This window comes from Athene cunicularia, assembly GCF_003259725.1.
Source record: "Athene cunicularia isolate RWA chromosome 5 unlocalized genomic scaffold, athCun1 chr5_part1, whole genome shotgun sequence".
Taxonomy (NCBI): domain Eukaryota; kingdom Metazoa; phylum Chordata; class Aves; order Strigiformes; family Strigidae; genus Athene; species Athene cunicularia.
The window spans coordinates 42687485-42703226 of record NW_020799101.1 but is presented as its reverse complement, the minus strand read 5'-3'; the positions used below and the strand labels follow the sequence as shown (position 1 = coordinate 42703226).

Below are 15742 nucleotides of genomic sequence, written 5' to 3'. Positions count from 1 at the left end.
TTCTGAAATGACAGGTTGTCCTATATCACTTATTTAATCACTTACTTTTGTCATTGCCTATTTAATTCTTAGTCTGTGTTGTCAAGAATGCAGTCTTGTGAGCAGCTTAGTCTGTGTTCTAGGTCGTCTTGGCTTCCTTGACCTTGCTCTTGAAAATTCGTTCTTACCATTGCAGTTCCAATGTTGCACTTTGAACAGTAATTTTGAACCCATGTATCAAAAGAAACTCATCCCTCCTTTACAGTATGAAGGGTAAAATGTTCTCAATCACAAGTGCAAAAAAGGAAAGAAGATACTTAAATGCATAATAATAATCTCCACTGGTTACTTTTGAATTTGTGGTTAGGTTTTTCTGTTGCTTTCTGTTACAGTAATTTTTTTGCTGTTAACTTTCAAGTTTGTCCTTTGTGTATGGCTAAAAAAACCCCCAAAATTGTTCTACAGCCCAGTTGCCTCCAATGTGTAAAGTAGTGCTGTAATGAAAACCTTTGAAGTAGGTTCAGATTCGTGGCAGGAATGAACGAACAAACCTTGAAGGATGTTGTAAATTGACTAAATCAACATATTCTTCTGTCAAGGAATGGTAATTCTCTTAACAGTAAATAGCTGTCTAACAACAAAGCCTTTTCTGTGGCTTATTTACAGCAGTCAGATGCTAATAGCCCTATGTTGAAGGGCAATACCAGCCTGTCCAAAACTAATACAAGCCTCAGCAAAGGTAGTACCAGTCTGACAAAGAGCAAATCTATCAAACAGGTACCCCACTGAGTTTTAGGGATGTGTGTGGGTGACTAGCACACTGGTTAGGAGTGATGTGTCCTATTTCACAGGCTACTACTGTGCACACTGTTATGGGTATTGCTTCCACAGCAGCAGAGCACATACTTTTAAAACTCTAATCAACGTTACTCTTCCAGCTTCTCTCTGGCTTTTGTACACATAGGCAGCATGAGGTTGGCTGGTATCTAATGCTTGCGGTTGTCGAGACTGAGGCATATATAAATCTTGTGTTGCCTGCTAATACCTTGCTTTTTTCAGGGTATACAGGGGAAGAAAGTGCTAAGCAAGCCTAATTTGAAGGAAGATGATGATAAATCAGGTCCTATTTTTATCATAGTCCCAAATGGGAAAGAACAGAGGATGAAAGATGAGAAAGGTCTGAAGGTAAGAAAAATCTGAATGTATTCACATGTTTTGAAGGAGTGTAATTTTAATGCATTCTTTTGGGTTTTACTTTAGAATTAAACATGCTGTGGCATGTCTCTGTCCATCCCTTGGATTGATTATCTAGTTCTTCACTTGACTTTCACCAGCCAGTATCTGGTTTACTCTAGTGTTTCTCTTCTGATTTCCAAATTTTGTGCATTTATGCACTCATAAAAGTCAAAGGCCTTTTCAAGAGATGGTGTACAGCTGCAAAGTATCATCAAGTTTGAAACAGTGGACTGATTTGAGTTCTAGGATACATTGTAAGTGCTTTAATATACTTATTTTCAAGAGCCCTGCTTAATATTTTTTGTAGGTAAATTCTTTTACTGAAAACACGCAAGGTTTAGTAAATAGGCCTATCTATATCTTAAAAACAACCATTTTAATTAAGTGATAATTAAATGCTGGCCAAAAGATAACCACTCCACACAGAAAATTTTTCATGTAAGCAAACACCGCTGAATTTTCCCATTACTTGTTGATGATAAGACTTTGAAAACAGAGCTAAAAGGAATGCAATTTGCAGATTATTTAAGGAAGAAAAGGTATTGCTTGCTTTGAGTTCCAAATGCTGTCTTTTACAGGTGTTGAAGTGGAATTTCACCACTCCCCGTGATGAATATATTGAGCAGCTAAAAACTCAGATGTCCAGTTGTGTGGCCAAATGGCTACAAGATGAGATGTTTCATGCAGACTTTCAGCACCACAACAAAGCACTGGCTGTTATGGTTGAGGTGAGTTTTTGGATCTGTGGTAGGAGATGACGTTGTATAGAATTACTTTCTGCTATGAAAGATTCTACTTTAATTAAAATCAAATAGAAATTCTCTGAGGAGCCAGGGCTCATTGTTTTGTGAAGTTGAAACCTTAACATATACAGAAGTAATTTTCAGAAGAATTATGAAGTTGGTATTAATATTGTTTCTTGGGAGAAGAGGAAATTTCCTCACCAGAGACTTCTATTAAAATTCTGGAAAGCTGTGTAAGTTAAAAGTGAGTACTTTTGATTCTAGGTATCAGCCAATAAATGTAGGCAGTCTTAACAGGCATAGCTTTTCCTTATTCTCTGTTCTTTTCTTAAACAGCGTCTTTCATTTTGCACAACCTCTTATTTTTGTTTTTTTTTCCCCTTCAAGCACTTGGAGAGTGAAAAAGATGGAGTCATCAGCTGCCTGGATCTGATCTTAAAATGGCTTACCCTGCGGTTCTTTGATACCAACACAAGTGTTTTGATGAAAGCACTTGAATACCTTAAATTGCTTTTCAGTTTGCTCAGCCAAGAAGAGTATCACCTTACTGAAAATGAAGCATCCTCTTTCATCCCATATCTCATCCTAAAGGTACAGTTCATTGTACAGAAACTAACCTTATTTTTCATGAGGAATATAGCGGGATACCATCATACACTGTAACATGTTCATTACAAATACATTGTGAACAGCATTAAATCTAGCTGGTAGCCAGTCACGAGTGCTCAGTACTCATTTATGAACGATCTGGGTGAGGGAATCAAATACACCCTCAGTAAGGTCACAGACAACACCAAGTTAGGCAGGAGTGTTGATCTGATTGAGGGTAGGAAGGCTCTGAAGAGAGATCTGGACAGGCTGGATCGATGGGCCGAGGTCAGTTGTGTGAGGTTCAACAAGTCTCAGTGCTGGGTCCTGCACTTGGGTCACAACAACCCCCAGCAGCACTACTGGCCTGGGGCGGAGTGGCTGAAAAGCTGCCTGGCAGAAAAGGCCCTGGGGGTGTTGGTCGACAGCCGGCTGAATGTGAGCCAGCAGTGTGCCCAGGTGGCCAAGCAGGCCAACAGCATCCTGGTTCATATCAGAAAGAGTGTGGCCAGCAGGACTAAGGAAGGGATTGTCCCCCTGTACTCATTGAGGTGCAGCCTCACCAGTGCTGACTGTGTTCAGTTTCAGGCCCCTCACTACAAAAAAGACATCGAGGTGCTGGAGGGTGTTCAAAGATAGGCAGTGTAGCTGATGCAGGGTCTGGAGCACAGGTCTAATGAGGAGCGGCTGAAGGAACTGGGAGGGCTTAGTCTGGAGAAAAGGAGGCTGAGGGGAGACCTTACTGCATTCTACAACTATCTGAAAGGAGATGGTAGTGAGGTGGCTGTTGGTCTACTCTCCCAACTAACAAGCGATAGAACAAGAAGAAATAGCCTCAAGTTGTGCTGGGGAGGTTTAGATCGGATATTAGGAAAAACTTATTCACTGAAAGGATTCTCAAGCATTGGAAGAGGCTGCCCAGGGAAGTGGTGGAGTCCCTATCCCTGGAGATACTTGAAAGACCTGTAGTTGTGGCACTCGGGGACATGGCTTAGTGGTGGACTTGCCAGTGCTAGGTTAGTGGTTGGACTCGGTAATCTTAAGGTTCCAAACTACATGATTCTATGATTCTGTATTGCGTATTTGCCTTTAAAATTTATTTACCTAAAAGGCTTTTTGCATTGAGAATAATTCTGTTTTTCCTAATATCATTTAGACTAATCAACAGCGTGAGACTGTTTAAAATGCTCTATTTCTTCCCTTGTTTTTGCTTGACTTTTCCACTAGGTAGGAGAACCGAAAGATGTCATCCGCAAGGATGTGCGTGCCATTCTGAACAGGATGTGTCTCATCTATCCAGCCAGCAAGATGTTCACTTTCATCATGGAGGGGACGAAATCCAAAAACTCAAAACAGCGTGCAGGTGGGAAATGGCATGATGAACTGGGCAATTGCAAAGTACTTGAAATGGCATTGTTTTGCATCTCGGAAAGCCCAGCATAACAATGTTTGGTGGAATGTGATATTTGTGTATGTATAGCATTTTATTCAAATGCTTGTAAGCATTTAAAGGATTGAATTCTAAAGTAGTATAATCTTGCTTTTTATTTTTGGTGTCTTTGCACCTTCCAAAGACAAGCAATCTGTTACCTTGCTATTAGTGTTGAGTCTCAACTTGAGTAGGCTTGTTGTCTTAGTGAAACAGTACTGGGGAGAACAGTGACAATACTGCTGTCCAAGTGACTAAGGGAATCGGTTAATCTGATCAAGACTTCAGAAAGAAATGTCTCTACGCTGTACATGTGTCTACTATAGAAATTATTTGTGGTATGGTGTTTGTAGTTCAAACAACACCTTAGACACCTTGAAAATATCCTATCCTGATATAACCAGAAATTTAAATAATATAGATAATATAGCGTTGCAAGATCACAGCTTCTAAACTACCTCGACATGAAGTTAACTGTAACATTGCTCATATATGGTAATAGGAAATATTTCAAGGGTGTCAGGATAACTGGCAAGCTTTTAGATGCTGTTTGTGTGAATTAGTCTGAACCTTTAGTTTACTGTTCATCTCATAAATCACGTGGAGTATATCTGTCATCAGCATTGTGATTGATACTTCCCTACAGTGAATGTTCAAGTTGTGCAAGCAACACAGAAATTAGGAGGGCTGTCTTCCCAGCAGCTTTAAACTTGAATGTGCACGTGTCATTTTCTTCCTTTAGAATGCCTGGAAGAGCTTGGATGTCTGGTTGAATCATATGGCATGAATGTATGCCAGCCAACTCCAGGGAAAGCCTTAAAAGAAATGGCAACTCATATTGGTGATAGGGACAACACTGTGCGCAATGCTGCACTGAACACCATTGTGACTGTCTATAATGTTCATGGCGACCAAGTGTTCAAGCTGATTGGAAATGTGAGTGTAACTGGAAATAAGAATTTCAATATTTTTTTTTTTCTTTTCAAATCCGTACACTTTTCTAGGGGATTAGCAGTGTTTTGCTTGTGGTTGGTCATGGTGCACCTTGCTGTTGGTGTCAAGAGCATTTTCTAATGTTGAAAATAACTCGTTACACCATAGGTCATCCTAAAAGTTGGTTAATTCCTGATTATGGGATATATAACTTGGGTGTTCATGAGTGAAAAACTAAATTGGAAGAAATTTGTGGCTGCTCCCTCCCTGGAAATGTTCAAGGCCAGGCTGGACATGTCTTTGAGCAGCCTGGTCTAGTGGAAGGTGTCTCTGCCTGTGGCAGAGGGGTTGAGACTAAATGATCCTTAAAGTCCCTTCCAACCCAAACTGTTCCGTGATTCTATGAAATGAGCAAAACACTTTTTCTGGAAATTAAATTGTTTATAAAGAGTAACTTGCTTTCTAGTCAACCATATAGGTAACACTTGTGATTTAGAGTGATACTTGGATAACTTATTTGGCCAAAAAAGGCTAGTTATTGGGTCTCCATCAAGTGCTCTCAGCTTTTGTTTATGCCCACCTCCACCAACTGCTTTGCAGTTGAAGTCAGGTAAGTTTGGTTTGTTTACTTTATCTTACTGCACTCCAGCGCTTAAGGTCTGTGTCAGTACTGTGTTGCTTTGTATTGCTGCTGGTTTGTTCTCTGAAAATCGTACTTAGCCACATCATCTAAAATGCAGTAAAAGTTAAAGGTGGCAAAACTCAATTTCCATTCTCCAGCAGCAGAAAGCTAGTTCACTGTGTTGTCTGCAATTATTGTGCATAACAGATTAAGTATACTGAGTCAATCAAGAATCAAGAGCTGTTAGTCTTTTTTTTTTTTTTTCCCCGTTTTGTTCTCTGAGTTTGCAGTCTTTGTAATTTTCTAGCAGCACTTAACATATGTCATATTCCAGTCCATTTAATGCTTGTAGGAGTTTTTTGTTGTGTTATATGCCATAGTGTATACAAGCCATTGGATGGGTGTTTATAGAGTATGATAAGCAAGGAAGCAAGGCTGCCTTTTTTTTACTTTCCAGCTTTCTGAAAGGTTGAAATTTAATGTGACTCTTACTTTTCTGGTAACCATCTTCATAAGAATTAATGTTGCATTTTTATTAGCATTTTAGATTCCCATCTTATTTTAACTGTTCTTCCAGAGTGCAATCAGTGTTGTATAGTGCATTTGCTTTTGGATTTTCAAGGTTAAGGAAAGCGCTGTAGCACCTGAACCATTCAGGCCCTTGTAACCATGGCTTTCTGAGCTTTGGTAAGGTCCCTGTAGTCCCACAAAGTCACAGCTTTTCAGGAAGGTTTTCAATCATAGAGATGCTGGACAGTACTTCCCACAGAATTGTCACAGCTACTTTTGTTCAAATGTAGTTATCGGTAACCTTCGGTCCTGCGGGTAAGCAGGTAAATATGAGTCTTCTCACTGTGTGAGCTGGAACATTCAGTTGACCTACCTCGTGTTCAGGTTGAATTATAAGTACATTGAACAGGTCAACTCTCAAAAGGACTTGGGCTTTTGTGCAGGGTCCATAGTGTTAAAGCATTGCCTGGGCTCCTAACAAGGGGTATAGAAAGGTGGGTGGGGGATTTTTGTTTGGTTGATTCTTTTGCAGCAACACAAGCAACAGTTAGAAAGTTATCATAGTAGCATTGTTTGAGTTCAAGGTTACTTGTTTCTTGGAAATTCTGTGGGCTAGAAGTAGTATTCTATAAATAGTATAATATTAATAGTATAATTCAGTATTAAGCTTGTCAGTATGGGTTAATTAGCTCCTGAAGTAGCATCTGGCAGTCCAGAGTGGCCCTATTAACTTGCTGATAGATGGTAACATTGACTGTTCCTACCCTTGATATTGGAGAACTTCAGTCTGCAGTAGTAAGTAGTGTACGTCCTCTAGGTGACCAAGATTTCTAAAATCCATACAACTCAAATTGAGTGAAAGCGTTGTGTGTTATAGCTTTCTGAGAAAGACATGAGCATGCTGGAAGAAAGAATAAAACGGTCAGCCAAGAGACCATCTGTTACTCCAATGAGACAGGCAGAGGAGAAACCTCAGCGTACTCAAAACATCAGCGCTAATGCTAGCATGCTGCGGAAGGGACCAGCTGAGGACATGTCCTCCAAACTCAAGTATGTAATGATATGTCATGGTCTGTAGCCTGCATAGTGTATGTGCTAATATCACGTCTGGCAATGTTATTTTAGTTCTTGTATCCTCATCTTTGCATGTTACGAAAATTGGCCTAATAGTATAAAACAGAATGTCTGAAACTTTTTTGTCTTGTCTGTCTTGAAATCTTTCTAAATGGTCTTGTGCCTTTTTTCACTGCTTCTCCATGGACAGAATTATGTATCGCACTTATAGGATGTAAGTACTGCCCACTAACTCCTTGGTAGCAAGGCTCTTGTATCTTGCAATTTCTATCCTAGTCATCCTTTTCTGAGGGTGACAGGTTTACCATGACCAGTTCTAGGTTATTTACAGGTCTGTGACTTAAATTTAAAAAACCAAAACAAAACAAAACCAACAAAAAACACACAACCAAAAATACACATTTCTGCCACGGTGACTACAGGTCAAACTGCAGGCAGACGTGGCACTTCCACGTTAAGCAGCTGTCAGAAATATTGGGAGAACTTCCTATGCGTTACATTAAATTTCGTGTCAGTTTGACCCTGTTCTTAACTTGTTAGAGCAGACATACAGCACAGAACTGGATGAGCATGTCTGAATCGTAGAGCCTGGGGCAACTAACAGAAACAAATGGCTCAGAAACTATTCCTTGCTGCCTGCTCATTATCTTGGAATAAGTCTCTGTAGAGAACTATGTGTTAGAACATTTCCTTGAAAAATCTAGTATGCAGCACAATTCATGTGGGATGCTGGGAGTCCTAGGTTCAGATGAGCTTGCAAGGCCTCCTGCCCATCATTTAAAAAAAAAACACAAAAACAAACAAACAAACAAAGCCACTCATTAACTTTAAGGCTATATTCCATTAATACTACTTTAGACTGTGCTAGGTGTCTATTCAAAATGAACCACTGCATACCTGTCACAGATGCAGGGGGTCTCGGGGGGGGAATACAAGGGAAACTAGGAAAGCAAGTAACTAGCACCTGCTCTTCTGACCCACAAAAGCTTGTTTTACTAATGGCTAGGGGAAAGGCAAAGGGGGTTATTAGGGAGCTTGAATAAAATCAGAACTTCAAAGTCTGTGCTATCCTGTTATGAGAGCTTTAGGGCTACCAGTGGATGCTAGTGCTAATACTCTTGCCTCTTGTGTATGTATAATAAATACCTCTCTCCTGGTTTCTGTAGCCAAAACCGCAACATGGGCAGTCACTCTGAGACAGCACATACAGTTCCACGGGAGTTTCAGCTGGATCTTGATGAAATTGAAAATGACAACAGTACTGTCAGGTGTGAGATGCCAGCACTTGTACAGCACAAACTAGATGACATCTTCGAGCCAGTCTTGATTCCTGAGCCCAAGTGAGTCTTGTTTTACTCCTAAGTGAAACCAGTAGGGCTACTTAAAATCTGTTTTGAGAAGCTGAATTGACCATGCTAGTTTCTACATTCAGATTTGATTACACAAGAAGGTAGTGTCAGCTCATTTGGAGACAGGTGTCAAAGTGATGGCCTGCTGTACTGTTCTGGAATCTAGAGAGCAGTTATTTCTAATGACGAAGTTGATCTATAGTAAAAGTATCTTGAGTTTGCAAGTGCATCATCAGTGTCTTTACAGGTAGCGCAATAGACATGTGAAAAGGAATGATTCCTTCCTTGAGTATCCTCTGTGAAGAATGAAATCCTTATTCCCTTGTCTCTCAACCATCGTTGCAGTATAGCAGTTCAGTGTATGTTAGAGCTGTCTCTCCAAAGAGTAATGAAATCCTGTTTTCTTCCGCTGTTTAGAATCCGTGCTGTGTCCCCACACTTTGATGACATGCACAGTAACACAGCTTCTACTATCAACTTTGTGATTTCCCAAGTAGCCAGTGGTGATATAAATACAAGCATCCAAGCTCTGGCACAGGTAAGCAAATTAAGGTAGCAGCTGTTCACACTGTACTGAACTATTTGTCTGCGAGGGTGATGAGTTGCACTGTGGTGGAGCAATCATGTCGGGTGACGTGGACTCTGCTCAGATCTCCCTGATGACAAAACTGAGTGCACAGGGGCCATCTGACTCGCTTTAGCAGTAGTAATTCCACTTGGATGATGTAGAATAGACTCTTAACTCAGAAACACTAAGAAAAAAAGCGTATCTCTTTGTTTTTGTCAAGTATCTGTGCTGTAAGTTTGAAAAAGCCAGTTAAGCCAGTGAGACTTAAATGTAAACTGTTTTACACGTCCTCAGCAAAAGAATTGTCTGGCCTCATAGCTTTTACATGTTTCTAGGGTGGCTTTAACTCTTAGAAGTGTTTTATCAAGAAGGTTTCGTAGAACTGTTAATTCCAGAATCCATAATGCAGCATTTCATGTTTTCATTTGTGTACGGGATAGGATTGCAGTTCTCTAAAAGATCAATAATTGGTTGTATTGGGATTAGCAATAGAAGTCTTTGGCTGCTGGTTTCACATGAAAGCTTAGAACACAAGTGCCTTGGAAAATTGATTGGTTCAGGGCAAGACCTTTCCTATAGACAAGTTTTTAAATTGTAGTTATTTTGCATTGTTTGCATTATGTTGACTTGGGTGTTTTGTTTTTAAATCTCAGATTGATGAGGTGCTCAGACAGGAAGACAAAGCAGAAGCTATGTCTGGCCACATTGACCAATTCCTAATAGCTACATTTATGCAGCTTCGGCTAATCTACAATACGCACATGGCAGATGAGAAGCTAGACAAAGATGAGATAGTCAAACTTTACAGCTGTATTATTGGAAGCATGATCTCGGTAAGGCTTTGACCAAAGAGTGAAGGTGAAGAGCAAACAATTTCTGTGCAGAAGTTGCAGGAAAATGGAATGTCTGTCCCGTACCTAAGTTAGCTTACTACCAAGCCTTATTTGTGAAGGTTTGCTGGTGTCTGCTCACTAATGCACCTTTTGAGAGGGAGTGGGGAATGAGAAACTGGGGAAGGGAAAAAAGGTCTATTTGTTGTTTCTGCAGAACACAGCCACTCTAATGCCTTTATTAAGCTCTGGTTTAATATTCCTTACCTTTTGAGTGCTTACTTGGCACTCAAGTATCAGTACTTAGCTAAGTATTTTCAGAAGTTGCTCAGTAGAAATTTTTTATTTATTGCTTAATGTTGGGAGGGATGGGGGACTATCAAATGGTTTGACTGTGTAGTCTAGACAAATCCCTATATTAAAACATTGCATGCAGGGAAAACTTCTAATACTGTCTTCAATTTGTAGCTATTTCGGATAGAGAGTCTGGCTCGAGAGGCCTCCACTGGTGTGCTGAAGGACCTAATGCATGGTCTTATTACATTAATGCTGGATTCTCGGGTAGAAGACCTTGAGGAGGGTGAGCAGGTCATCCGATCAGTCAACCTCTTGGTAGTGAAAGTTCTGGAAAAGTCTGACCAGACCAACATCTTAAGGTATATAATGAAAATTGCACAATTTGCCCGTTCTTGTGTGTTCCTTGAATGGCAGAGTTTGTTAGTCATTGTGTAAGCAAAGAATGGTGTTTGAAGAATCATTCAACTGGCTAATGCAGAATTATCAATGATCATCAGGGGTGGTCAGAATTTGACTGCACAGTCTGCACAGCTGGAGACAGGCTAAAGCTTAGTGTGATTCTGTACACTTTGTAGTTCAGCAGACTGGCTCTTAAACCCTTGTAACACACTAGAAGGAAAAAAGAGCTGTTACACAACATGACCTAAACTGCTGGACTATCCCCAGTCTCTGTTGTGATACTCTGTGAGGAGCTGGCATTTTTTTTGTGTGTAGCACTTCTCCTGTGTAACAATTACAAATTTATTCCTTACAGTGCTCTGCTTGTTTTGCTCCAAGACAGTCTGCTAGCAACAGCCAGTTCTCCAAAGTTTTCAGAACTTGTCATGAAGGTGAGCCTGTAGTAGAGATTTTGAACTTCTTTTATTTTGAATCAATTTAGCTGAAAGAGCATCTAAAAAAAAAAAAAAAGACCGTAACTTGAAATATTTCTTATAATCTTCTAATTAGGTGTTATGTATAGTTACTTTTTGTATGCCAGGAGGGAGCTTAACACCTAATAATGGTTTACAGAAGCATGTGTATACTAATAGAAACTACACACAGAGGTGTGCAGTCACCTGCTGACCTTATTTACTTAGGCACAGCACTGTACTCTGTATTCCAACAATCCCAGGCTCGAGCTGGTTTGTATTCTGTCATCTCTAAGGGTGGGCAGAGTGAACATGCAGATTAAAGCATGGGTGTGATCTTTTTCTATAATAAAACACCCTTTTGTAACTGGCATGATTTAAAGACAACTTAGGCATACTTAGTGAGGTTAAACCTAAAGAACTGTGTGTGTTTGGGTGTATATAGCATATATGCATTATCTGCTGAAAATTCTTCACACAAAGCGTTCAGTCTCCTATTACTGATAGAGAAGTCCGTGTTACTTTCATCCATAAGCCTTAAAGAAGGATCTGGATATGGTACAGCTAGTTACAAAGAGTATGTGCAAAGAGTTACAAAGAATATGTACCAGTGCAAATACGGCTTGAGCAGACAGACATGGTGCATGTCTCTGTATGGCAGCAGAACGAAATGTCTCAGTGATAGGTTTGTGTAATCTCTCTGTATATAATTAAATGCTTCTTCCTTGAGTTGTGTTGCTTTAAGTCAGACTCTTGTTTCAGTGTCTGTGGAGAATGGTACGCCTTCTTCCAGAAACCATTAATAGCATCAATCTGGATCGGATTCTACTGGATATCCATATTTTCATGAAGGTCTTTCCCAAAGAGAAGCTGAAGCAATGTAAGAGTGAGTTTCCTATAAGGACACTGAAGACTCTGCTTCATACCCTGTGCAAGCTGAAAGGGCCCAAGGTCAGAGCAGTCACTAGTCATGTACCTTGAAATTGGATGTTCATGTGGTCTAAAGCATGAACGTCCCCTTTTTTAAAAAAAATTTAATCATTTTTTTTCTCCTTTTAGATCTTAGATCATTTAACAATGATAGACAACAAAAATGAGTCTGAGTTGGAGGCTCACCTGTGTAGAGTAATGAAACACTCCATGGACCAGACTGGAAGCAAAGCTGATAAGGATACAGAAAAAGGGGCTTCTCGCACGGTAAGTAATGTAAATGTGTTGGTAGGGAGAGGGAATGTAAGGCAATTTATTTAAGAAACAAGCTTAATTTTATGATTGCAGAATATGAAGTAGTAATTGCCTTTCCAACATGCAACTAATGTTGGAAATACTCTTCTAGTTCCACTTTTATTTATAGCTTTTTGGAGAATTTACAGTGTGAATCTCTTATTACCTGAATATTCTGTGCCTGTCCCAGGATGAAGTGCTCTCTAGGACATTCAGGTGTGCAGCAATAGGCTTTATGCTGCCCGATACTTCATTTGATCTACTAAATGTTAACTATACACAAAACAGGTTATAAACACTGACTTATCAGAAGGAGTCCTACAGCTTGATGATGTCCTTACTCTCATTCTGTGTAAAGTGGCTGTGTAAAACCCTAATCACTTCAAGGTTTTCTTCATCTTGGAAGTTCTGTATCCAGCTAGCAGCTCTGAGGACACTGTGGGTTCATCTAACTTACCTTTATTTTTATTCACTTTTTAAGAAGTCTCCTCATATTTATTTATTTATTTAGGAGGAAAAGGCTTCAAAGGCCAAAGTGAACGATATTTTGGCAGAAATATTTAAGAAGATTGGCTCCAAAGAGAACACTAAGGAGGTAAGTGTTCCCTTCCTGCAAGGAAGAGGGCATGATGCATTAGGATGGTGTATGCAGCAATTGTAGTAATGCACAGGAACTCTTCCCTCCCAGGGTCTCGCAGAGCTGTATGAATACAAAAAGAAATACTCTGATGCAGACATTGAGCCCTTCCTGAAAAACTCCTCTCAGTTCTTCCAGAGCTATGTGGAAAGAGGTCTCCGGCTGATAGAAACGGAACGGGAGGGGAAAGGACGCATTGCTGCTTCTACAGGTACATGTTAGAGCAGAACTGGTTGTTTATGAGCAGCAGTTACATGTCCCCTGGTAGAAACTAATATTTGAAGATGTTTATGGATTTCCAAAGTGAGTCACATATTTTCTTGCACTTGTGTTGCTTCATGAGGCCATTTGCAGGGACTGTTCATTCTTTGTTTACAAAGAAAAGATACAACTGTAGTCACACTAAACCTAGAAAGCATCTGAAAAGCTTAGTAAACAAGTGGTTCTAATTCATATCCTGTAGTGTGGGTTGAACGTTAACTTATGCTTCATGTGTCTGGTATCAAGTTGTTTCTGCAAACTATACAGCTGGTATATAATAGCAGCAGCTGTAAGGTTCTCCTTTTACCTTTTGATTACTAAAATGGTACAGCATTTATTTTTTTATGGATTATTGTTTACTGTGGAATTGAAAAGCTTATTTTAAATAACTTGACCTGTTTCTATAGCAGTCTTTGACCCCTTTCCAATAAATCAGCTTTTTAATTTGATAAATTACTGTAAAACACTTAGTTTGTTAGTCTTTTCATTGCAGATAAGCACGAATGAGTATTTAATGCATTATTAGGGAGGGAATGTGACAAATGATTAGCTGACAGTAAAAACTGATACACAGTCTGGCAAAACTACCTTTGACTTCCATTTCTTTCGCATTTCACAGTTACCTGTGAGACTTTATCATATTCTCCTACTACTGTTCCTTCTCCTATCCCTGTACTTTAAATTACTTTAGGAAGGTGATGTGTCTTTCAGAACCTCCTAAGTGTGTCTGGCTAGGACAGAAAATTCTACCTGTCATCCTAAAAGTCTGTACGACCAAGAAGTGTTCAACAGACATTTCAAAACAGAATTTACATGCCCCAATTTTGTCTTCCCACCCCCCAACTATAATATTTTGATATAATAAAGGATATTGTTCCGTCTTGCAACTGTACTTTATTTAGACTAAAGTATAAAAGCTTAACCTTAATTCTTCCTTGATCTGTTTTAAATACACTTGCAGTAAACTAATGAAAACAAATCCCTGCCCAGACCGTGTCTTAGAACTTGCCATTCATTTCAGAATGGAAAGGTTTTTTCATAATGTAAAATCCTTTCCTAGCCTTTTGGTTGGGAAACTTTAAAAACCTTGGTACATGCCTTCCAGAAATCGCTACTTCAAATTGAATTGGAAGAAACAGCAGCTTTAAGTTACCTGAATAAGAGGTAAAGAGAGGTTAAAATCAGTGGTGAGGTCTGCCCAGAAATACTGCTCAACTTAGAAAAAGACAGAAGACTCCAGATATTTCCTATGCTGTCAGTTGCTGAGTTCTCTCTGTTGGACATCATGGTTACTACTGATCCACATCAGCATCTTCCTCTGCCCACACCGTCATCTTCAGCTGTCAGCCTCAGCACTACTTCTGGAGCTGCTCTGCTGTCATTTCTTAAATGTCTCAATTTCTTTTCTTGGTTTTCAGTTGTCACCCTTGCAAGGAAATGAAGGGGCTGATATGCCTGTACTAGCAAATGCACATAGCTTGGTAGTTTGTAGTTTGTTTGATTCTTCATCCATTTTATCTTATTTCAAGGAACTGACTGAGAGTCTTACAATTTTTTTGATGTTTTTAATCTTTTAATTATTTTTTTCCTCCCACCTTCTCTTCATCCTCCAGGAATTTCTTCTCAGATGGAAGGAACGTGTGTTCCTGCTTCTACCCACACTGTATCTTCATCTATAGGAAACACAAATGGGGAGGAAGTGGGGCCTTCAGTTTACTTGGAAAGATTAAAAATCCTCAGGCAGCGTTGTGGCCTTGACAACGCAAAGGTATTGTACTTGACAACACTTGTGCATCCCCAGGAGAGGCACTTTATTTGCACTTCTTTTAAGAATTCAAATGTTCGTTTTTTCTGTGCCAAAGGCAGATGCCAATCAGAATTGGTGATTCTTTTGATAATGCATGCCCTAGCTGTTCACTGCATGTCACCATACCTAGTGCAGATGACTTTAAACCAATTACTTGGCTGAGTAGGCTTATGTTTCAGTCCACTATTTTTGCAGCACAACTGTAAGAGCTGAATTAAGACTTTGAGTAAAGTTGTATATATTTTGGGTGTGTGGATACTGAGGCACAGAAATGTTGAACGAGCTTAGTATTAGAAACCTGTGAGCCAAAATTTCCTAAGTTTGGTGATCTGCGTTAGTAATCTAGTGCTGATTATTGAAGTTTGCACTCAGTCACCTGAGAATTGATGTTTACTGCAGGAATAGTCATCCAGGCGCATAGATCACTGTTTACAGAATCATCTTGGTTGGAAAGGGCCTTGAAGATCATCCAGTCCAACCATGAACCTCACACTGACTGTTCCCAACTACACCAGATTCCTCAGCGCTATGTCAACCCTTCTCTTAAACCCCACCAGGGATGGGGACTCCACCACTGCCCTGAGCAGCCCATTCCAACGCCCAACAACCCCTTCCTTAAAGAAATGCTTCCTAATATCCAGTCTAAACCTTCCCAGGCACAACTTGAGGCCATTACCTCTTGTGCTATCACTTGGTCCTTCATTAAAGAGATTTGTCCCCAACTCTCTGCACCCTCCTTTTAGGTAGCTGTAGAGGGTGGTGTGGTCTCCCTTCAGCCTCCTCTTCTCCAGACTAAACCCCCCC

At 39.9% G+C, this 15742-nt stretch overlaps 1 protein-coding gene and 1 non-coding gene across 3 annotated transcripts in view; both read left to right on the top strand.

Annotated features, from left to right (window-relative positions):
• Positions 1–15742, top strand: part of CKAP5 (cytoskeleton associated protein 5) — a 45131-nt gene that overhangs the window by 25125 nt on the left and 4264 nt on the right. Inside the window, exons 27-43 of one of the 2 annotated variants that reach the window (XM_026849396.1) lie at positions 1039–1164; positions 1794–1943; positions 2346–2549; positions 3774–3909; positions 4718–4911; positions 6918–7090; positions 7305–7328; positions 8281–8454; positions 8881–9001; positions 9685–9864; positions 10330–10517; positions 10913–10988; positions 11772–11960; positions 12069–12206; positions 12745–12828; positions 12922–13081; positions 14745–14899. In XM_026849396.1, coding sequence (XP_026705197.1) covers positions 1039–1164; positions 1794–1943; positions 2346–2549; positions 3774–3909; positions 4718–4911; positions 6918–7090; positions 7305–7328; positions 8281–8454; positions 8881–9001; positions 9685–9864; positions 10330–10517; positions 10913–10988; positions 11772–11960; positions 12069–12206; positions 12745–12828; positions 12922–13081; positions 14745–14899 — 2472 coding nt within the window. The remainder of the gene's footprint in view (positions 1–1038; positions 1165–1793; positions 1944–2345; positions 2550–3773; positions 3910–4717; positions 4912–6917; positions 7091–7304; positions 7329–8280; positions 8455–8880; positions 9002–9684; positions 9865–10329; positions 10518–10912; positions 10989–11771; positions 11961–12068; positions 12207–12744; positions 12829–12921; positions 13082–14744; positions 14900–15742) is intronic. The other variant, XM_026849397.1, reaches the window with a different exon arrangement.
• LOC113480920 lies at positions 9051–9160 on the top strand. Its single transcript, XR_003398579.1, has one exon. It is a non-coding gene; the product is annotated as a small nucleolar RNA SNORD67 (small nucleolar RNA).